Source organism: Copadichromis virginalis, linkage group LG16 (genome assembly GCF_057382275.1).
Source record: "Copadichromis virginalis isolate Kocher_CV1m ecotype Utaka linkage group LG16, C_Virginalis_male_GT1.1, whole genome shotgun sequence".
NCBI lineage: Eukaryota > Metazoa > Chordata > Actinopteri > Cichliformes > Cichlidae > Copadichromis > Copadichromis virginalis.
Window position 1 is genome coordinate 12,987,295 of NC_140633.1, and position 24,987 is coordinate 13,012,281.

The following is a 24,987-nucleotide window of genomic DNA, read 5'->3' on the forward strand; positions in this document are numbered from 1 at the left end:
ACTTATTTCAGACCTTTTGGGCTGGAGGTCGCTCCTCGGTCACACTGAGGGTTAAGTATATTTTTAGGCCCAAGGATGGGTGTGGCAGTGCACGCAGAGGACTCTGTGGTCTCAGATGCACCTCCCAGTCTTGCATATGGAAGAGATTATTCCATTTCTGAATTTCACTCTAAATGAGACTTGACTTTCCGATCCTCGAGTCACAGCACGGAGTGCACAATAGGCTTCTGTAAGGTGCAGAGGTAAGGTGGGATCAAAAGAAAAGTGAAATTAAAAGGCTTAAACGCTGCCTAAAGGGAACATAAATCACCTTAATTACACACCTAAAGTCAAAACAAAGATTTCCAACCAAAATTCACCAGTCTTTAGGACACAGAGAGCTGAAAGCCTTCACTTTCTGAAAGTCATCAAGAAAGACAGGACACTGCAATTTGCCTTATACTGGGGGGGAAAAAAGGCACTCACCTTCTGGCAGGACACAGAGAAGGTTTCGGCGCACGTTTAGCTCGCGCAGAGCTTTGAGTCTGCCGATGTGACGAGGAAGAGCTGTGATCTCGTTGCAGCTGATGTCCTGCAGAGGACAAAAATAAACGAGGGGAGTGAGCGGTTAATATTTATGATTAGTAATTGTTTGAAATGCTCTCGGCAGCACGGGAGCAAACGTCACAGCTGAGCAGATGGTGCAAAGTCGAGCTGGGTTTTCATGCTGAGAGGACACTGCTGGAAAGTTAATAAGCAATAAGACTTTAATACCATATCACACACATATACAGAGTCCAGGTATAAAGAAGAGGTGAGAGCAGTGATGTAGTTGCCTGAGCACAAAGAATTAAACTCATACTGACAAGAAGTGAAATAACAGTAAGCAATGGGAAGCTTCCAGGTTCTGAGTTATCTCAGATTTGTTTGAGCAGACAGTAGCTGCTTTTAGCTGAAGTGAAGGACACTTCTGACTGACATATGAAGGAGTGGGAATCAATTAGAAGAGACAATGTGCGATGAGCTAATCACTTTATATGTGGGCGGGGCTTTAGTTTAGAGTCAGGCTTGGCTCACGACACTTCAGCTTATTTCATTTTCACCCTAAAAAGACTTAAAGTGATGATGTGCCCCGATTGTCCTGCTGCTGACCAGAACTAGACCGTTTTCAGCTAACAGGCCAGGATGAGGACTGTCATTCTCATTAGCCTCTGCTCCCTGCACAGGAGTGCTAACAAGCAATGTGATTGTTTTGCCTGCCAGCAATATTCCATGTAAAGAGCTAAAACAGCATCATTGTGGCATACTGACTCTCCTCTGAAACAAAACGGACAGTGTAATGGGTCATGAAAATATCTTCCTCATCAACCAATCTGCCAGTGCTGCCATCTGCTGATTCCTTGTTTGCACAGCTCTGTCAGTCCTTGTAAAAATTCACTCTGTTCACAAGTTTGACCCAATCAGATCAGGTCGGTCAGCATCACGCACATTGTGAATGAGCTAATCACAGCACACCACCACCACCACTGGATAAAGTGAAATATCCCGCAGATGGGCTTCTGTCAATTTTTCTGTCAAAATCCAGCTTCCAGTTTGGATTCAGGAGACAGACACTATCTCTACTTTCAAGATTAGGCTTCAAACTTTCCTTTTTGCTAAAGCATATAGTTAGGGCTGGACCAGGTGACCCTGAATCCTCCCTTAGTTATGCTGCAGTAGACAAAGGCTGCTGGGGGATTCCCATGATGCATTGAGTTTTTCCTTTCCAGTCACCTTTCTCACTCACTATGTATTAACAGACCTCTCTGCATTGAATCATATCTGTTATTAACCTCTGTCTCTCTTCCACAGCATGTCTTTTATCCTGTCTTCCTTCTCTCACCCCAACCGGTCGCAGCAGATGGCCGCCCCTCCCTGAGCCTGGTTCTGCCGGAGGTTTCTTCCTGTTAAAAGGGAGTTTTTCCTTCCCACTGTTGCCAAAGTGCTTGCTCATAGGGGGTCATATGATTGTTGGGTTTTTCTCTGTATCTATGAAGCGCCTTGAGGCGACTTATGTTGTGATTTGGCGCTATATAAATAAAATTGAATTGAATTGAATCACTATCAGTTGTATATATTATGCAGCACTTTATTGTGAGACTTGTTTGATTTAGAATAAGAGATGCTGTTGTGGAGGAAAAAGTAAAAAATAAATGTCTTATTATGAGTTTAAGAAGAAAATACCATTTCATTTCTTCTGCTTATCCAAGGCAGGGTCCTGGGAGCAGCACTCTAAGCAGAGAAGCCCAAACCTCCCTCTCTCCAGCTCCTCAGGGAGAACAACAGAGAGATATAATCTCTCCATCATGTCCTGGTTCTACCCCAGGGCCTCAACCTAGGAGGCATCCTAGTCAGATCCATGAACCACGTCAGCTGGCTTGTTTTGATGTGTGGAGTAGCGACTCTACTCTGAGCCCCTCCCGATTAAATGAACTCCTCAGCCTTTCTCTAACAGACAGCCCAGCAACCCTTCAGATTTTGCTGCCTGTATCCGTGATCTCGTTCTTTCATTCACTACTCCGAGCTTGTGACTGTAGGTGAGGGTAGGGACGTAGATCAACTGGTAAATCAACAGCTTCAGTTCTCCTCACCACAACAGAACAGTACAGCATCTGCAGCCAATGTCCCAATCCATCTGCCGATCTCCTGCTCTGCTCTCCCCTCAGTCGTGAACAAGACCCCGAGATACTTAAACTCCTCTCTGACCCTGAGTGGGCACTACTCAGGGTCACAGAATCGACGATCTGATCTGATTTGTATCTTTTTTCAGAAAAAAAGACACAAATGTAACATCAGAATGAGCCAAGGAAATATAAAAAGAGAGTGACGACGTATGTCCCTAAATTTCATGTGACACATAAAGCTTACTGAAGAAGGGCTAAAAAACATAAGCCATAAATCCTCTCCAGACTGGGATAAAAGCAGTGAGCAGCACAACTGGAGCATAAGATATTCACATACAGACAAAGAAACACAAAAATAGAAATATTATTACTCACTCCTGAGTGCCACAGGAATAAACCAACACAGTGACACAAGTGGTAAAACAGCCTTACCAGCTCCATGAGCCTCTGCAGTTGTCCAATGGTCTCGGGCAGGCTGACCAGCTTGTTGTTGCTGGCGTTGAGGACTCTCAGAGGTAAACCACACAGGCAGGCCGGCAGGGAGCCCAGCTGGTTACGACTGCAAACACAAATATCATTCAGTCGAGGGGATCACTTGTGCTCATGTGGTTTTTTTCTTACACCACTTAGTATCTTTAAAGAGCTTTAAAATAAAAAAAGATTAAAACGGTAAAAGCCATTCCTTTTACATTGGACTACAGGTGAACTATAAGCTGATAAGCTGATCATGACGCAATTATAACTTTGTTTCTAAACATTTATGTTCCACACAGCCCAGTGGGATGTGACTGAAAGGGAGAAGAGCTACATGAATATTTTACCACCAAATCATTCAATGCGTTATTAAGATTACAGTTGGAGAGTTAACGATGAATGCAGGGAAGAATTCCTCACTCCCGAGTAGGGATGGGTACCGGTTCTGACATAAACGGTAGTAACCAGACTGAAAAGCAGTGCACATTTCGGTGCTTTATTTCGGTGCTTTTTTTCCCTAAGCTGTGACACACTTTGGATTCTAACCAATCATTTTACGTTTCCGAGGATAGTAGGCGGGTCCAGGTACGTACGTTCTTTTAGAGCAGAGCTACAGATTAAAAATGCCCAAGGCGAAGCGGTCAAAAGTCTGGCTGTACTTCACAGCAAAATATGCAAACTCAGCAGCCTGCAACAAGTGCTTTAAGCTGATACTGTGCAAAGGAGGTAACACCTCGAATCTGATGAAACACCTGGCGACGCATAGTGTTTTTTTTAAAAGCCGAGAAATGCGCCGTATTTGATAGCTTGCTGCGAGACCTCACTCCGTGCACATCTACTGCGGGTGTGGTGCCTGTTATCGGACCCGGAGTTAGCAACATCCCCCAAGAACCCGAAGAGGAGAGTCCTGGCCCCTAGCCCTGCCAGTGTAGCAGAAATGATGACGGATGATGATGCAGCAGCAGCCGTTCTTCTCTGCGTGAGTAGCTTAATGTTGTCCGTGTGTAATTTACATTGAGTAGGCTAACCACGTTATTACATTAATGCATGTAAGGTGAACTAGCAAACATCATCATAGCTACATGCCGCTGTCTTCTTGTTTGATGGCAGATACTCCCTTCACCCTGGCCAAAAAGGCTAAAATGACCAAAGAAAAAGTGGAAAATAGTTAAACATGAGAGGTGTTTTGTGTTTATTCCATTGTTTAAGCACTGCTTCCAGCCAAGAGTGATACCATATATGCCCCATAGCTGCAGAAAAGGCTAACATTGTTATCTTTTTACAAAAAAACAGCTGAACATGAGAGGTTTTTGGACAAAGTTGGTGTTCTCGATTCTTTAAGCACCGGTTTGAGCACCGTTTAAGCACCGGCACTGTTTCAAAAGTACCGGTTTGGCACCGGTATCGGATAAAACCTAAACGATACCCATTCCTACTCCCGAGTCTGTTTATGTTGCCGTTTGCACCTTACAGCAACCCTCAGGAAGAAATAAACATGTCACAGCAATGTTTCCTTTTTACTACACACACACACACACAAATATGAAAACAAAGATGTCTTTTTACTATTTTTACAAGAGGAGACACACTGCAGGAAACGCTGTACAGAGGAAGTTATGCTATGGATGGGCAACAGTCTATTGTCTTAGGGTCTTTTTTTTTTTTTTACCTTCATCTCTCTTTTCTAAACAGGACACGACCACTTTTGAATTAACTTTACTCAACTTTTACCAGACCAAAGCTAGCAGGGGTATTGTACTCATGCTCTACACTGTGGGTGCCTGACTGACCTGTACAGTTTGAAGGAAGAAGTGGAGAGTTGTCACATCTAGTGCAAATAACAGATTACACGTGTCTAATAAAATCTGTAGTGTCCAAGCTGGAAGGCCAGCTACAGGGAAGGCAATTCAATATATGAAATTTCCAGGAAATTCCAAAAAATACAACAGGTGTCGCTCCTCCTTTTGAAGCCGTCCTTCATTAGTCACACACACACACGCACGCATTTTCACCACAAGACTGCGAAACCCCGTCTGACTCGGGGTTCTGAAAATAGCAATCAGGAAACATACAGTATAAATGAGTTTATGCAGCTGTTCCCACATATACTCCGACACTGAAGAAAAAGAATGTTACACTTTAATACTATGATGTTGCAAAAGCTCCAGAGGTGGAACAGCCTGACATCCTCTCTGCAGACTGGGTGTGGTACAAGTAGCTACAGTATATTTTAATGGAACAGGTTAATTACACAAATAACTATTAATTCAAATATGCATCGTATATAATAGTATAACAGAGCACATCTCAGTAATGAAACAGATTCCAAATAATAATCCAAACACACTAATTCAACCCACCCAGAAATAAGATCCACACCCTTTGAAGATACTCTTAAATATCTAGAGTCGCTCTGTGTAGCTACATGTTGGCACAGTAGTGCTCTGAGCTACCCTTACTGTCCACCCCTAGGTCCACCCTTACTACTTCTATAGGGAATAAGAGGTTAAGCAGCAGCCAGGTGCTGATGATCAAATAGACTTGACTCATCAGCACCTTTCAGGACCTCTATAAAAGCAGAAATGCTAGCAGTTTGCTGGTCTGGAGCCTTCATGTGTGCATTAACAACATGTCCCAATCGTCCCATGAGTGGATGTCCCAGCAAATTCACCCCAAGGTCAGACAATGCAATTTTCAGAGAAACAAAACCCTAAAAGCTACATCTAAGACTTTACTGGCCTCAGTTAGCATGTTAAATGTTAAAGTTCAAGACAGCATACTTAGACAAAGCCCCTCCCCTCTCCCTCTAAATAAAACAAACAAACAAAAAGAAAAACATGGCAGCACAGCTAGCTTCACAAAGTTGCATTAGAACAAACCACAAAACCTCTGTAACAATGTCCTTTGGACAGACAGGACAAAAGTGAAATGAGATGTTTGGCCAGAATGCACAGTGTCACTTTTGCTGAAAATGAAACACAGCATAGTGGCATAAATACCTTATGCCAGCTGTCTAGCACGGTGGTGGTGGCATGATGATTTGGGCTTGTTTTGCATCCACAGGATCTGGACACCTCACAGTTATTGCACTGATCATAAACTCATCTTTATACTAAATTATTATGCAGTCAAATGTGAGGCTATCTGTCTGACAGCAAAAATGGGTTGTGCAAAAGGATAATGATCTCAAAACACCAGATCATCAAACCTACAAAGGAATGTTTGAAAAAGGAAAGAACTGTTGCCATGGCCTTCAAAGGAAAAAAGTTTGGCAGAATCTTAAAGGAGCTGTTTGCAACCTAAATGTAAAGTAATAGTGGGCAACTATGTGAGAGACAAAAAATGATTACTTTAAGTTATCTAAGGAGCTTGGAAAGAAAAGAGACTTAACTTCTTGAAGTTTCTTGACAACGTTTCACCTTTCATCCAAGAAGCTTCTTCAGTTCCTCCTTCTAATGGAGCTTCTATGGGTCCTGAATAATATGGTGTACCTAGCTTTTTATAGGATTGTAAAATATCTAGTGAAATTTGTGTTTCACATGTAAATGTGTAACACAATGAACAAAGCTATATTATATTGTTTAGAGTGTTTAAATTAATTAAATGACGAATTACATGCAATGTGGCAGATACACATCATCAGCTATATTTTCCCTTTAATTTCATATAAACTCAGGACCGGATAAAACCAGATATTTTTCCCCGTAACTAGGACAACAGAAGAAAAGCACCACTAGCAGGACTGTTCTCCTTTTACATGTTGTAAACACTGTGAGGAAAGAGGGCACACAAAATATTTGCAGCTGTGTGGTCCATATTTGGGATTTGTTTTCAACACCCTAGCAAAGTCAATCTTTTTGAATGCATATTTGTGGTCTGGACTAACGGCACTCAAAATAATCACAATGTAGTATAATGTTATGTTTTACAAAAACTGACATTTTCAAATTTTAGGGAGGAAAAAATACATAATCACAACAAGTCTTACTTTTTGAAATATACTAACAATCTCCTTGTGTTGTAAAAAATAAAAGCACTTATGAGTAAACAAAAGTTAACACTCACAGAGGTCTGGGTTTCAGATGTGCCAGCGAGCTGCTGGACTTTAAAGACTAAAAATATCCTGGAGAGGAAGCAGAGTGTCCATCCTATTCGTCTGTGTGTGTGTATTAAAGCCTAAATGTGATATTACACTTCCTTTCTGCAACCAAGACTTGCTGCAGTGTTTAAAAATATTCAACACAGACATACTTCTGGTACTTCAGTCTTTGCAAGCATGGGCTCATGCAGTCTGGTTGTTTACTGAGCAGATCAACATTCAAATCATATCATCAGTTCATTTTTTATTACGTTAAGTTAACTTAACTTAAGTTAAGTTACTAATGTAGTCAGTGACAGCACAATGACTGGCAAAGCAGCACAATGTTCCACACTGCTACTAATGGGCTTTTCCAAGAATTTTTACTTTAAAGTCGTAGCTTTACAAAGGCTGCACTGGAGCAACGGCAAAAAAAAAAAAGAAAGAAAAGAAAGAAAAGAAAGTAAGAATAAAAGTTACTTTTAAAAAATCTAACTGTATTCACAGTCTCTTTGTAATGTTGTGCATTGTACTGGGAGACATACACCCCAAAAAATAACAAGATGATGATGGGAGAGGGTGGGGGAGTGTGACAGCGTGGGAAAAATGTGGTTTAAGAAAACTGCTTTCTTCCAATTCTTTCAGGATGATGTCAAGTTGCAGGAACTTCAAAACAAAGCACAAAGCTTTCAAAGTTACACACCACACCCGCAAACAGCTTGTTTTCTGCACCTGAGGTAAGGTGTGAGTCGGGGTTGAAGTGGTTGAAATGTTAAGACTGCATTGCAGGAGGCAGAGAGCTGGTGTTGTAAGCCACCACCTCTGTTCCATGATGAACTCACTTCTTGCCTCGGGTGACCTCAGTAGGTCACATGATAGGCTGGGGAAAGGTAAAATGTCAAAATCGCTAGCGATTTTTCCAGTCAGGCTACTAAAATCTATCTCAGCCCTGCCCGTCGGGCTATCATAGGAAGGAAAAATATGTCAGTGCTTTTGCATTCTTTCGCAAACGTAGCTGGGCAATTATGGCATTGGCATCGATGAGCCTCTTTCAATATGTCACGTATTGAAATCGCGTTTGAATTTGTGCTTGTTTTTTGCTTTCACTTTCATTTTACAATAGCACAAACTGTGTATAAAGAGCAGCAGTACTGATTGGTGAGTGACGATTAATGGAGGTGAAATGGAGGGCAATGCACAGGAAGAGAAAGCTGATGAAGGAGATGCTATGCCCTCAACGTCGAGTGCCATTTTCTCATCTGTGACTTCAGTGGAAATTTCAGATTGAGGATCTGACACAGACTGATTCATGTTCTACAAAGTTCTTACAAGTTCACAGAAACTTCTGTTCAATTAGAACCAAATATTTGAGTTGATGATTCTAATTTTTATACAGTTGTTGTAATTTGTGTATTAACAATTTTGTTTTTTGATTGATGTTTTGTTTCATTTATTTAAAAATTATCTTATTTTTTATTTGGGCTACTTAAATTTATTTTGGGCTACCAAAATCTGAAGAATGCCTGCCCAAAGGGCTACCAGGAATTTTGAAATTTCTGGTAGTATATGATTGTGAATGAACTTTGAGGGATGTTTTGTATGTGTTTTGATGTAAACTCCCATGTATTTTGTCAATAAAAGGCATTAAAAAAAAAAAAAAGAAAGGAGAAAAAAAAGGTCTCACAGCCGTTTCAACCTCATGCCATGCTCCAGATACCTCGGAACTTGGGAGTGTCATTAAGGCTGGGTATCGATTTCGATTTCTATACTCGATTCGATTCCGATCCACAAGGTTTTATTCGATTTTGACTCAGACAGTCAGAAATATTATAATTCTGATCATTTATGAGTACATATCCATATTTTTATATCTGTGTATAACAACAAAGATGACACTTGTGAGACTTCATCAGAGGTGCAAGCATCACAGCAGATGCCTTTGTGTTAAAATAACTGAGGATAAAACACAGAAAAACATGAAGGAAATTTTTCTTCCCTGGCTTTTTATAGCAGATAACCTGAAAATATTTTGCAGTAGATCAAAAACTGAAGAAAACCATGACTCAACATATGAACATTACCTGATGCTGCTGACGTGAAGCAGAGCAAAGTTACAGAGGTTTAATTAGAGACACAGCTAAGTGTTTTGAATAATTTAAAAAAGTTTATATTTCTTCGGTATTGAACAGCAGAAATGAGGCTTTCTTGTTAGAGGTCATTTTAAAAAAACAAACAAAAGAAAAACAACGACTGACAGCACCTTCGTCCATGTGACGACTCATATGACAGAGGGTAGGGTTGTGCCATATGACGAAAATCTCATCTCCCGATATAAAACATTTATCGTCCTGACAACGATATAAATCACAAAAATGTAATATTTTCTGTAAATTCTGTTAATCTCAGGCAACTCAACTTGCGTGAAGTTTTTACAGCTGGGCGTCCTTTACCTGCATTCGAGTGTTTTAACCGATGCATGACACTATACGTTTTTAGTAGGGGTGCAACGATACACAAAATTCACGGTTCGGTTCGATACTTTGGTGTCACGGTTCGATATTTTTTCGATACAAAAAAATGTTCATGCCTTTTTAATTTGTCATTTATTAAAATTATAAATATATATTTGAACTCAAAAGTACAGTTTTTAAATTTAATGTTGCTGAAACAACAACAACAACAAAAAGTGATTTCTCGATCAGATAGATCGAGAAATCACTCATCTTTGGAAAAGAGAGTTTATTACAGAGAAATGTCTCTTTCCAAAATAAAAGCTGTACTATCTGCTTCTTCTGGGTTATATTCTCAGCAGAATATTAAACATATCAGGTCCCCATAAGGAGAATCCTGTGCTAACGGCTGTCTAAATGACTCGGGTAAAGTTTGTAGCATGCGTGCTTGTTGTTTTTGTCTGCTTCCACTTGTCTTTGCACTAGGATGATGTCGGCGTAAATGTGCAGTCGTTGTGTTCCCACTAGTGCTGTCAGCGTTAATCTCGTTAAAATGACGTTAACGCCATAACGTGGCAAATCTCCATTAGTGAGTTACCGTGGCTCGCGCCGTGCGTGGGGCTGGACGGCGTCAACACGTTAACGAGCTAACTGGGCTAACGCACTAGTTCCCACCAATGTAATTGAGCATTGCGTGGCACATCCGACATACTGGTTTACTTTTGTCCATCAGGGTCATACTTCACATGAAAACCAAAATAGTTCCAAACGCCAGATCTGAATGAGGGTGGGGGAGTTTCAATTTCAGGTAGCGTTGAGGCAGTTGCCATGTTGCAACGAGCTTAGCTTCTGTCTTGCTAGCTTGCGCTGCGCTCAGTGGATCTGCGCTCGACAGTGCAGCCTAGGCGGAGTAGTCGAACGCAGATCCACTGAGCGCTCAACACAGACAGCATCGTCAGAAGAAAAGTTGATAAAATAAATTACAAATTTTGTACCGAACCGAAAGCACTGTATCAAACGGTTCAATATCGATACGAGTATCGTTGCACCCCTAGTTTTTAGACATACGTTGTAACGGCCACCATTTGAGTCTAAGGTTTATTTTTTAGCACCTGACGGCTCTTTTTTTCCTTCTCATTTGTAAACTCTTGCATACTCTTTAACGTGATTCAGTTTTTTTTTGAAAAGTCTCAACAGGATCTTAAGCTTAAACAAACAAGCGGACGTAAAAACAGTCGCTTGTCCGTCCGTAGTGTGGTTATATTAAATATAAGAGAAAGAGAGAAGTTTAAGAGATTAATATAGCCACTACAGTGACCATCAAAACGATGAAAAAATATTGCTGTAAACAGTTTATTTTACGACACCACAAAACAAACGATAGCGTAACAGGAAATGATAGACGTTTTTATATCGTCATCCAATATATATCGTCATATTAAACCGCCCTAACAGCGGTCATATGAGTCAATGGCCCGCAGGAACATATCCAAAGGGGACAATCAACCATTAGTATTGAAATACCTGGGACACCAATTTGTTTTTGTAGCTGAAGAAGCCTCTTGGATGACAGGGGAAACTTCTTTACAAACCTAAAGATGTCCAGTCACCTCCTTGTGTTCAAGCTTTCAAGGCTACCATGACCTAGAAGACTGAGAACCTGCTAGTTTATTTGACTGACACCTCTTCTCCTACCCTGCACAAACCAAACCAGGGGAGAGAGGTGGGAACTAGAGTGTCTTCAAAAAAATACAACAAACACTTAACCTTTGAGATGTAGAGTCACAAAACATTTCAGGCCGCCTTCACTTGCAGAGTGTGACAGATATGATACAATGAAGAGAGTGGCGAAACCTTGACCTTTAAAGGCAGAGAACAGCACAGTTTGTGAAGATCAACATAAGCCGAGTGTATCAAAGGTTTACAGTTAACTAACAGTTCACTGAACATCAGCTGTGTGAGACACTTGGCAAAATGATCACCCTGCAGCATTGTTGGCACATCACACAAACACGGACACACACCTGCATTGACCCCAGGCAGCAGTACAACAGCTCAGATGGGCCGAACACTGAAAGCGCTACCACCCAAAGCTGACACACAATAGCAGAGTCTGCCCACATTAAAGGACAATAACACTGCTTTATTTATGCTCTGTCACTCTCATTCAGTCTGATGCTGTGTTCAGAGTGCGGAGCCTCAAATCTGACAGGAGCCACACGCACTCACAGGTCCTTCTGTCTTTGTGAGGACACTGATATAATGCGTTACCTACGGCTTCTCTTTAGTTGTCACAACTAATTACAACACCCTAACCCATAAGGACAAGGTTATGGTCTCTCAGAACTAGTTTTCCCACGTATTGTGCAAGACGCACAGAACTGTACAACTGTGCATTCGTTTTTTCTCTTTTTTTGTCAAATTCTCATGAGGGTAGAAGAAGCAGAATAAAAAGACAAAATCAAACTGATCTCAAACCATGTACATCTGTCAAATGGCTTCACCCACAATGACAAACAGTAAGAAAGAAATGCACAATGTCTTACTCCTTACCTTCCCACAGCATTAAGTGCATCTGAATATCATATAACGATGTTGCTCTGACCAGCAGAGGCACTACTGAGTATAAACAGCACGCTCCTGCTGTGGCGCCCTCTTTGCCAATATAAAGAATTCTGGATGTAATTTTTACATAACTTAAAACACTATACACTGTATATTTATTGTATTTTAGCATATGAGAGAAAAGGAACCACTGTATCAGGAACCTTTTAGAAATCAAAGCATGCAGCTCAACAGTTGTGATGCAGCATCAGTGAGTGTAAAACGCCATCTGTCTGAAGAAAGTATTTAAAATATGCTAAAATTATGCAGCATCACATTATTCTACTGCATTTATGCAAAAACACAGAGTGTTGTTTAATACCTAGTTAATGGGTTTGATGTTCATAAAACAGAGGTTTCACTCCCTCAGTCCCTGCTGCAGAAAATGTTCCCATATCGTAAAACAGCAGTGACACCAAGTGTGTCGATGTGTGTACCTGAGGTTTAAGGAGGTGAGCGACTGCAGGCTGATGATGCTGTCTGGGATGGACCTGATGCAGTTGTGGTACAAGTTTAGTGTTTCCAAGGCAACCAGATGGCATACCTCTGAGGGGACGTCGGTTAGTCGGTTTTTTGACAGGTCTGCAATGGAAACCAAGAAAAACAACGTTTAGAACAATTAAAGGGCACATTGTAATAATAAAAGATGCAAAGGTAGCAATTTGAGTAGTAGTTGAATGAAATATTAAACATTTTAAAAAACAAAAACAAACTTTGACATCTGGTGTGTTAATTGTAATAAAAATCAAAAATAAGTTGAAAGACAGGTAGCACCACAGACTCATATAAAGGTCTGAAAATGAATCCAATGTGTCCTTTTTCTTATGTAAAAATCAGAGGAGTGGCTCTTTAAACGGTCTGACTGGATGGAAGTCTGAGAAAACAGTTTACCTCCTCCATAAACTTAGTAGGCATAGCCCAAGTTGCTAGTTTGAATTGGTTTTCAGTTCGGCCCTGAGTACAATAGATGGTGATGCCATGTTTTAAGACATGGCATGCATACAGTGGGGCAAAAAAGTATTTAGTCAGCCACCGATTGTGCAAGTTCCCCCACCTAAAATGATGACAGAGGTCAGTAATTTGCACCAGAGGTACACTTCAACTGTGAGAGACAGAATGTGAAAAAAAAAATCCATGAATCCACATGGTAGGATTTGTAAAGAATTTATTCGTAAATCAGGGTGGAAAATAAGTATTTGGTCAATAACAAAAATACAACTCAATACTGTGTAACATAACCTTTGTTGGCAATAACAGAGGTCAAACATTTACTATAGGTCTTTACCAGGTTTGCACACACAGTAGCTGGTATTTTGGCCCATTCCTCCATGCAGATCTTCTCGAGAGCAGTGATGTTTTGGGGCTGTCGCCGAGCAACACGGACTTTCAACTCCCGCCACAGATTTTCTATGGGGTTGAGGTCTGGAGACTGGCTAGGCCACTCCAGGACTTTCAAATGCTTCTTACGGAGCCACTCCTTTGTTGCCCGGGCGGTGTGTTTTGGATCATTGTCATGTTGGAAGACCCAGCCTCGTTTCATCTTCAAAGTTCTCACTGATGGAAGGAGGTTTTGGCTCAAAATCTCACGATACATGGCCCCATTCATTCTGTCCTTAACACGGATCAGTCGTCCTGTCCCCTTGGCAGAAAAACAGCCCCATAGCATGATGTTTCCACCCCCATGCTTCACAGTAGGTATGGTGTTCTTGGGATGCAACTCAGTATTCTTCTTCCTCCAAACACGACGAGTTGAGTTTATACCAAAAAGTTCTACTTTGGTTTCATCTGACCACATGACACTCTCCCAATCCTCTGCTGTATCATCCATGTGCTCTCTGGCAAACTTCAGACGGGCCTGGACATGCACTGGCTTCAGCAGCGGAACACGTCTGGCACTGCGGGATTTGATTCCCTGCCGTTGTAGTGTGTTACTGATGGTGACCTTTGTTACTTTGGTCCCAGCTCTCTGCAGGTCATTCACCAGGTCCCCCCATGTGGTTCTCGGATCTTTGCTCACCGTTCTCATGATCATTTTGACCCCACGGGATGAGATCTTGCGTGGAGCCCCAGATCGAGGGAGATTATCAGTGGTCTTGTATGTCTTCCATTTTCTGATGATTGCTCCCACAGTTGATTTTTTCACACCAAGCTGCTTGCCTATTGTAGATTCACTCTTCCCAGTCTGGTGCAGGTCTACAATACTTTCCCTGGTGTCCTTCGAAAGCTCTTTGGTCTTGGCCATGGCGGAGTTTGGAGTCTGACTGTTTGAGGCTGTGGACAGGTGTCTTTTATACAGATGATGAGTTCAAACAGGTGCCATTCATACAGGTAACGAGTGGGGGACAGAAAAGCTTCTTACAGAAGACGTTACAGGTCTGTGAGAGCCAGAGATTTTCCTTGTTTGAGGTGACCAAATACTTATTTTCCACCCTGATTTACGAATAAATTCTTTACAAATCCTACCATGTGAATTCATGGATTTTTTTTTTCACATTCTGTCTCTCACAGTTGAAGTGTACCTCTGGTGCAAATTACTGACCTCTGTCATCATTTTAAGTGGGGGAACTTGCACAATCGGTGGCTGACTAAATACTTTTTTGCCCCACTGTAGTGACTTGAGGTTCTTAGTCAGTTCCTCCCTAAATTTGTTGTGTAGTTTCAAAGGGCCAAGACTGCGACAGCCCAAACAGTCCACAAATCAATGGGTGACCTCATAATGCCTCCATCAATTTTTTTTATACACTGTAGTTTTCATTAAAAATATGGTAACCTGATTTAACATATACATAACTCATACAGTCCTCAATTTTGATTAAATACAGTGACTTATTTGATGACAGAAGGATAACCCGGGCTGTGTTTTATTTTCTGTTGGTGTTAAAGTCTAGGTAAAACATTGCTCATAAGGTAATTAAATATATTTCAGTACGATATAAAACTTTGTAATCACTCTCGTCGGAGCTGGACCTACAACAATTTGCTGTAATGCACTATACACCTATTTGCACACCCAACAATAACACATGCATTAAGATTTCTCGCTCCGTTTATTGTACAACATGCAGATTTTGGACTAAATTCTCTCTTTCCTTGTAACATGGAGCACCACAGACACGCCAGCAGAGGACCGTGACTCTGAGGTACGACTGACGTCAGACTCAAGGAACTCAGCATTTGACATGAGGACTCAGGTCAGCTGCTCAAGCCAGGACTGTTGACATCACTTCCTGCCGTAACTCAGCAACAATAATATCAACTTCAGTTATCAGCAACCCAGTAAGGCCAAGAAATGTCAGTGCAATTATTCCACATTGTTCTGCCGAGGCTGAACTCTGAGCCTCTTGAAAAACACATTTTGTTTTGTTAATGGTGCAAGAACAGCACAAGAGTTCATTTCCTCTGGTGGACACAATCGGGGAAAAGTCATGTTGTACTTTTGTATTCAGTATTTATAGTCACGGTTTTCAATTAATATCCAGCAAGACTATGAGCAGAGACCTCGTTGCTATTTTTTTTGTTATACTAATGTTTCAGAGTTATGGAACAAGAGAGGTACTGCCTAACAACCAGGAGTAATCCGGAATTCTTTTATTTGATATTAAACAGGCCAAAGCAACAAATCATCTCACAGCAGTTGTGTTTTTTATTTGTAGAGGGAGCTGAACTGGTTGCAGAAAGTGTCACATTACATATAATATAGCTAATATAGCAATTAGCTTCTGCCAATGCCATGCTAATGTTGCTAAGATGGTGTGGGCCATTTTTCAACCAGTGACAGCTGGGATAGGCTCCACCTCCTCCAAGCCTAAGCTGGAAGACCAGGTAAGAAATATGCAGAAAAATGCAGTAACAAAACCATGACCTTCACACAAATTCTGTCCCTTGACTTAACTATGATGACACACAGGAACAGATATATATATTTTTCCATCATAAAAATGTCTACAAAAATAAATGACAATGAAAATAGGGCACTTTTACTGAATGTGCTTTGTAAGCTGGTGAATAGTACAAACACCAAACTGTACAAACAGCTCCTCTGAGGCACAAGTGTAGCAGGCTTTCATCAATTTAAAAAACAAAGAGAAAAAAAGAAAATCACATCTGCATCTGGGCATCAGCCACACGTAGAACGCATTGCATCATGGATCACACATTAACAGGAAGTGCTATTTAAAACACTGAACGAGAAACAAAGAGCCCGCCGGTCCTGCTTTCATCCGGCGAGCAAACGGCAGCAAGCTGACTCAACTCACAACAACACAAAGCTATTACTGGCAGGGCGTATGTGTGAGTGTGAGCGTAAGGTGCGTTCAACACCGTTAATGCTCTTATTAATCTCCAAAACAACACTGTGGAAACTGTAATGCGTTCAAAGCAGCAGTGACCTACTATAAACCACGAGGCACACAGGGACAGATTAAGGACATGTCGATCCTACAGACACACATCTGTCAAGATACATTGGCCTGTATCTATATGTGAGGCCATGTAAGGTGACACAAGTGATGATGCAGGCCTCAGGACATTTAGTCCATGACATACATAGATCTTCTTTTCACTCATATCAGCAATACCAGCGCTCAGGCCTGACTGAGTGTTTACACAGACGCACCTGTGACCGTTTCTGAAGTTTCGTGTTTTGTTGATGGCACCTGTTAAAATCCTACACTTGGATGGATGGACGTGGCACTATGGCAACAACATATTTTAGGGATGCAGCGAATTGTTGTTTGGATTGGACATCTGTGCAATATTGAGTGAAAAGGCAGGATCCAGTATCACTGACAATGGGCTTATTTCTGGGGATGATCCATCCAGTTCATTCAATTGACTTTACAAAGTTCATGACTGATATTTAAGGAGCCACTGTGTGACTGAGGGTGATGAGAGTTTTTCTACTGTAGATACCCTTTTTAAGAAAAGAAAAGAAAGCAAATAAGTTTCAAACTTCAGCTGCAGTTATTACTTGCGTTTTGATGTAAGAAGAAAGAAAATGTTAAACATGGTAACTCAGGTATGATGTGAACGTAGCTTGAGGCTACAACTAAACCAGTAAGGGCGTAAAGGCGAAACCTGCTGTTTAAATGTAGTCCTTTTCAGCCATACATCTTTTTTTAAGCCCTCTGACATCAATTTTCCCACACTTTTGTATGTTGCATTTTATTCAAGGTTTAATGCCTAATGAACCATTTTAAACAATCTCCATCCCGAGGCCCTGATGCTGCTAAACAATAACAAGGTACTCCCAGTCAACTGCAAATTTAAGCTCTGGATTAGTTTCACAAGAACCCATTACAGAGCCATTAGATAGTTAATCCTGTTTATGGGGGTATTCCTAAAAGCTACAAGTCTTCATGCTGTAAATACAAAACGCACACACACACGCACACACGCCACACCCTGAAAAGCAGGCGTGGGGCTTCCTGTGTTAATAACAACACTCTCCCTCTCATATGAAAAAGGAAATGACCTATTGCTGCCACTGTGTGACCTCTGACTTAAGAAGAAGAAAGAGAAGAAGCCTGCTGCAGGAACACAATGACTTTACTTCGCCTAAACCTGATTCAGCATCTTTTTAAGATGTGAAACAACACGTGTATTTTTCTCCCATTCACTGTCAATCCAACTCAGACATCTAGGACAACGTGCGGGATTATGAACATTGCAATTAGATGAAATTCAACTGTGAAAACTGATACTTTATCTCTTGAGCTTCCTTGTTTATACCCCACAATTTGTTAGAGCCAGACTTCACCTACACTGCTGCTGGTGTGAGGAGGGAAACCACTGATTAATGAATGAATGTGTATAAACCAGTCAGCGATACCAGGAGACTAATCATTTACTGGGCAACTGTTTGCAACAGATTCAAGATCAGGTTCAACAAGGTGCTGGAAAAATCTTCAGAGATTTCACATAGTTACTGTAGATCCCGTTGGCTGCACATCCACAATGCACCATGCTCTACTGGACTGAGATCTGGTGACTGTGGAGGCGATTTACACACAGTGAACTTATTGTCAGGTTCAAGAAACCAGTTTGAGGTGATTTGAGCCTTGTGGCATGCTGTGTTATCCCCGCTGGAGTCTCTGTAAACCCTAGAGATGGCTGTGCAGGAAAATCACAGTTAGTTTCTGAAATACTCTGACACCAGCAAAGATGCCAGATTAAAAGTCACTTAGCCCGTCTTCTCCACTTAGTTTGACATTCAGCAAGTCGTCTTGTCTTTGCTCGAGTCTACAAGCCTAAATACATTGAGTTGCTGCCATTGACTGAAATTGGTGATTGGCTGATTTGGCATCTGCGTTAACGAACAGTAAACCAGGTGTACCTAATGAACTCTAGTCCACTAAAGTTAACGTAACAGTTACACCTTTTTTTCCCTTAAAAAGAAAAAAAAACTTTGAAATACAAAACTGATCCTTCACAATAAAAAAATAATTCAACAACAACTGTGGGATAAAGACAGCACAGAGATAATAAAGAAGGCGGGTTTCGTATTTTTTTTTTTTAACAAAATGTTTCCTGTGCAGATGTTTCCTATTAAAAGCCTTTTAATCCATCTGAAGGAAGTTTTATTGACTTGCGTCAGCACAGTAGACTGGACATAACTGCAGCAGCGTTGTGAGTGTTACATTAATGTGCAGTCTTTGAGGATACAATTTCATGTAATTCAGTTTTACTGAGTCAAGACACATCAGAGCAGTGACAGTGATTTAGTACGGTCAACACAATACTGTGAAGACATTACATATGCTTGCTGGGGATTTTGATTTTGGCATAAAAGACGTGAAAAATTAAATGAAAACATGAAAAAAAGGGTTCTAATAAGATGTTAAGGACACCATGTGACTATGCCTGGGCAATATGGAAAAAAAACACCCACCTTACCATGATAACTTGTTTTGTATCAGTAATATCAATATGTATGACCATATAAATCACTATATCTGTTAGGCTTAACAGTTCCTTTTTACTCTTCATTTAAGATATCTGGGTAATTTGTAATTTAAATATTTATGTTCTGTCTGAAGTTGAACATAATAAATGTACCATAGACCATTACACAGCTGTGCTTTAATCAAATAACATAAATATATGTAACAAAATACAAAAACTAAAGTTTTGAGGACACAATCCTACAAATATAAAAAGAAATAAAAAACAAAACATTCTGCATATATCCTCAGTACAAATTCAAGAAATGTGGTCTGGTTACGCTCCAAGGCAATAAGTACATGAATGAATAAGGCACAGTGCTTTACTGTGTCAGTGAAGTGGGCAGTGAGGCTTGCACATGGATCAGATGTGCGATTTGACCACCAATCTGAGGTGGTAGTGAAATGGCTCTACACTCTGTCTGGTGTCTCTCTAAAAGAAGCATATGTGCAGGGAGCAGGTAACGACATTCAGTAACTTTCCTCGGCTGCTTAAATCCAACATTTTCGACTTTGCTTTCTGCCATCGTGTCTTTCACAATAAGGCAGTCTGCAGCACTTGTGATATCACAGTATCTGTTGTAAGGCATATGTAACATCAGAACAGTTTTAATGCATCTCGCTGTTGTTTCTCTAGATCTCTCAATACCAACTTGGATGACAGTCTAACACACCACTTCAAAACCTCCACATGAGCTGAGATACAAATCGAGCTAGAGCTCTTAATTTGTCAGACATCTCTACCTGGCAAACCAATGTCAGAAGTCAACAAGTATAACCCCAAAATTTGATGACAGCTTCTACAGTTTAATATGTTTTAAGCTCTTTCCGTGTTCTTCATTAGGAACACGTGTGCACTCACGTAGTGTTTCAGCTTCACACTGCATTTTAAGACAGAACAAGTGTAAGGGCATTTTTAGTTCTTACCAAGCATGCACTGATACTTTGTGCTCTGCTCAGAGTAATCCAATTTCCCCAATTACATAAACTGTTTGAGTTAATATGAGGGTCATGAGGCAGCCTGCAGGCTAACAGAAAACTGAACCCTTTTTTTGTCTATTTTTTGACAAAGCTGAGACACGATTTTCCTTCCATTACGTCTGAGAAACTAAATCAAACAACATAAAATACAAACAACAACAACAACAACTATTAAAAAGACAGGCTGACACAATCTGTGAGAAATATATAAAGCTAGCTAAACTATTTGAAAGACATTAGAGATAAAGAGCAGTAAGTGTGTTAGTGACGTGAACTGTGAGAGCCCGGCTTGTCATACAAAGACTTGTACTATACAGACACTGCAGCCACTGCAAGAATGTGGAGGCTGAGCAGCTGAGACACGAGAATGTTTTCTTGCCCACTGATTAACACAGAGCTCTGTCATCTAACAATAATACAGTGCGACAACAAAGAGGGAGGGAGAAGTGGCGGGGGTGAGGAAGAAAGGACGAAGGAAGGAAGGAAGGAAGGGAGACTGAGGAAATAAAAGAAGATCTAAAGAATGACCATGTTCACATCTGTTTAAGTTTAGCTACTTTTAAATTCATTAGCCTGCTTATTTACCCACCACATAGAGCAGAGCATTAACTAATGTGACCAAAGGGACACCAAATAGTTGTGCTACTCAGCAATTACATGTAGTATATTTACTTAAATTCTCAAGGAAGCAGACTACTAAGTTTGCAAAAAATCTGACTGAAATCATCCAAAAACAAAAACAGAGCATGTTATCTGCCGAAGCATGCATCCAACCGTAAGCATAGCTACAATAATACCATTATTACTGCCTGGTTGCAACATAAGCTACTCTGGAGTTATTATCCACTGTAAAGTGTTTCAGTTTAGCCATCATTATACGCCGGTTCCGTAGACATCCCCATAACCCCAACTTGTTGTAGCGTAATACATACTCTGTATAAATCAGTATTGTGCCCCTACTTTCAACCACGCCATGTAATGTTATGCTGTCACTATGCTTTGTTCTTGATTAATGCTTCTGCTTTTTAAAATGCATATACCAAAAGTAAATAGTCACGTATCTGGTTATTGTTTTGCCTGTCATTCATGAACCAAACTGGTCACCGGAGTTTACAGACTATCCGCGGCTAACCACTTTAGCTAAACAATTTCCTGCAGTGACACTAAAATAAATATTCACTTCAGCAGCACGAAACCGACAAGACAGATCACAAACACAAGACTATCATTCTACAAGCAGTATTCTGCAAGGCATTACATTTGCCATACTGTATTTTTCTTTTATTTTTAACTATCCTTTTGAATCCAGGAGGACTGAGGGATAGCTATTTCTTGCTTGTGAATTGCATGTCTAACTTGCATGCAAGTTAAGGCTATCATTAAAAACAATTGCTTTATAGTTTTAAAATTAGGTTTTGAACACAAAAAGATCACAGTTCTAGTGTTAAAGTAGTGGACGTAGTTTGCTGTTGTCTACCTCCTGCATGAGTCCAGTTTTTTAAAATTTTGGTTGAAGACTTATAGCTATTTACATGAGTATGCATTGTATCTTAAGAGACTGAATTTTCAGGAAATAAGGTGATGAACATCATCGTAATTTTCTTAACTGTCACTATTTTTCTGGCCAGTGCAGATAAGAAAGATGTTTTGCCTGTGAGCTACCATTCTTGTCAGAGATTTGCTGCATTTGTATTGGCTGAGAGTGCATGAATATGTTTCTCATATTACCAAAGACTGCTGGCTCCTGACGGTTTAACTCTGAATTCTGCAGAGTCAGGCTGCGCCTGTCTGAAGACCTCGAATGTAAAAATGTTCTCTGAGCATGTGATGCAGCTGCATCCTTTGGTTGGACAGGAACTCCTCCCTGTAGTACAGTAATGACAGGCTTTACACCACACACACAAATGTGCAGGCAGGCACACACAAACGCAACAGACTAGTATAGAGCAACACTTTTAAACCAGATACATAGTGCGGCGTTAGAACAAAAGGTGTAGAGTTCAAAACTAGAACCAACACATTTGCCGAAAACAACACAGAAAAGGAGAGCGAGAGAGAGAGAGAGAGAGAGAGCGAGAGAGAGCGAGAGCGAGGACAGAAAATGTCATGAGAAAAAACAGAATAATAACGAGGGGAGATGAGTCAGGGATTATACAGCTGAGCAAAAGCTAGAGTGAACACTGAAATAACTCTGTGGTTACTGCTATAACTGTTCACTCGTGTAAACTTTTACACACACAAGACATTTTCACACAGTTTCTAACAATTTGTGGTGATATGTAGATTGAAACATTTGAGGAAGTTGAATCTTCAGACAGAAATGACATTTCAATTCCCAGTCAACTATCAGTAATAAGGTCACTTCAGTTGTCAAGTGTTTTGTTACTGTCACATACCTCTTAAATTTGAATATACATAACAAAATACAATATTTCACATTTTGATGTTGTGTTTAAATAACGTTCAATTAAAGCTGCACTTGGAGGGTTGTTGTGGCTAGAGGTAGAAAATATTTTGCACTGAACTCTGAATGAGTGGTTGTTATTTCAAACTTACTTGATGATTTTATCCAGTAGTTCCATCCCACTTTCTATTTTTGTCAATTAGCAGTATACTGGAGCTGAACAGAGCTTGTAAAGTTCTGTGGAGTTATGTTTAACACAAGTGTAACAGCTGGAATGGACAGCAGCTGTAAGCATTCAGTTAGAACAATAATAATGCCGTGTTTGTTATCGTAAAGTAATAATGGGCCCATGAATTTTCCACGGACACATAACAGCAAAAAAAAAAAAAAAAGTACACAAACTTCAGAGAGCAGACACCAGTGGACTAGACCATGAAAGGACTCTGATGTGTAAGACTGGGTTTGAAGGTTCAGGTTAGAATCAGCTTTACGTTAATAAGAAGGTAGCTATGATGGATGAGGGTACAGTACGCAGCTGATGCATGATGTGAATGAGGGTCCTCAAAAAGGGAAGCACTTGGTTTGTAGGGAAGGAAGGGGAAGGGGTTTTTCTTGGCGGTTTTCTCATCACTTGCTGCCTACAAAGGAAACAGCCGGCTCTCAGACGGGTGGAGTAGCTCCAGGATGCTGAAGGTGCCACTGGGCGAAAAACTTGCTGCCTCAGACTGAGTTACTGCTGATGAGGACAATGATGAAAACCAGCTTTGTTATAGTAACTGCTGCTGCCAACTGCTGCAGCCCTGAAAAGATACTCAGACACCAACCAAAACACCAAGAAACGAATACACTGATATTTGATAACCACAAACCACCCTTTTGATTTTTGTTCCCACTGACTATTGGACAGTTCGTGAGGAAGACTGCCCTTCCCTATAGGAAGCAAATCATGTGAAAAATGTCTTCAATCACCAGCAACAGATTTCACCATTTTAGATATGTGGTCAATGTTGGAAGTTGCTACATCCATATACCGTGTATAGATGTAAGAACTATGACATCACTTCAGTTGTCACCATCTTGTTGTGTTGAAACTGGATGTAACACATTCCCACGCCTTAGTTATTTGTCGATCACAGAGAGGCTCATCCTAAACTATAGCTTTAGCCACCTTTTAGAATAAAGTGGAAATTATAAATTCAGTATGACTAAAAATGTGAACCTCTAACCAGCCTGTGTCCTGGTGGATACCAACAGTTCCGTTCATTTAGGCTAATAAGGCTAATGCAGTGTCTGTGGTGGTGTCTGTTCAGGTCGTAACAAATTCCAGAGTGGTTCAATTATGGTTTGAAGGTGATCCGAATACAATCAGACCCCAACTACCAGGTGTATATTGCAAGTTTAAGCAAAACTCCTTCTGGTAGCCAGGAATCCTTTGCATTCTTGGATGCAACAGCACAGTACAAGTTAGCAAGTCACTGTGAAATGAACGTAATATTCTCCAGTGGTCCAGAACACAGCACCTTTGTTGCTCCACCCCAGATACTTTAAACTGAAATGTGTGACTGCAAAACCATTCTTACTTGGTTTGTAGTGATGCATTTTGGTTCACTTAGATATCGCTTGGATTTTTCTGTCTCAAAAGAAACCAAACCACGGGAAAAAGCTACAAGTTTACAAATTCATCAACTGAATTGGACCAAAGTAAACGAACTATAGATATGAAAACACTAAGTTATAGCTAGCAGCAATGTGGTGACCAGAGACCACAGATAGTCAGTGACTAGATAGTGCAGCAACTTCCCTGACATATTAGCGACAAAAACTAGCCACTGAGAAGTTAACCTTTTTTCAGCTTCAAAGCAACCGAATCAAAGTTGAGAGTTCAGAATGCTGCTGATTGACATGAGACATAGCAAATACATCAGAGGGTTATCTAAGCAAGCAGAACCTAGAATGTGAACAAGCAACCACCCATCCATGACAAAGCCACACGCACGCAAAGAGCAAGTTTCTTCCTGTGTTGATGGCCCTTAAGGAAGCAATCTTAGCAATTCTTCATCTGCAACCCTGAAGCTAATAGAGTTACTGCTGCTGACAATCCCTCCCCTGCCTTTGCTTGACTCTTGAAATATCTGATGATGATTCCTAACAAAACTTTGAAGTTAAAAAAAAATATATATTCAGGAGTCCCTTGGGAAAACAGAAAAAAAAAAACGAAACCACATACTAAGAATGCGGTACAGGAAGCAGAAAAGAAGAAATGAAGAAACAAATAAAGAAAGACAAGAATGAAACACAGGAAATAGTAAAGTGGGAGGAAAAGACAAAATAAAAAGTGAAGGAAGTGGAATGACAGGAGCCGTGGTTGCCATGACAACAACTTTCTGCATGAATGCAGAGTCATATCTGTGCA

At 40.6% G+C, this 24,987-nt stretch overlaps 1 protein-coding gene across 6 annotated transcripts in view; it reads right to left on the minus strand.

Moving 5' to 3' along the window:
• The window catches only part of lrch1 (leucine-rich repeats and calponin homology (CH) domain containing 1), a 100,036-nt gene that overhangs the window by 50,455 nt on the left and 24,594 nt on the right, over positions 1–24,987 (minus strand). For all 6 annotated transcript variants that reach the window (XM_085435419.1, XM_085435418.1, XM_085435415.1 and 3 more), the window contains exons 2-4: positions 12,686–12,830; positions 3,075–3,201; positions 466–571 (exon numbers count right to left, since the gene is read on the minus strand). In XM_085435419.1, the coding sequence (XP_085291545.1) occupies positions 466–571; positions 3,075–3,201; positions 12,686–12,830 (378 nt within the window). The remainder of the gene's footprint in view (positions 1–465; positions 572–3,074; positions 3,202–12,685; positions 12,831–24,987) is intronic.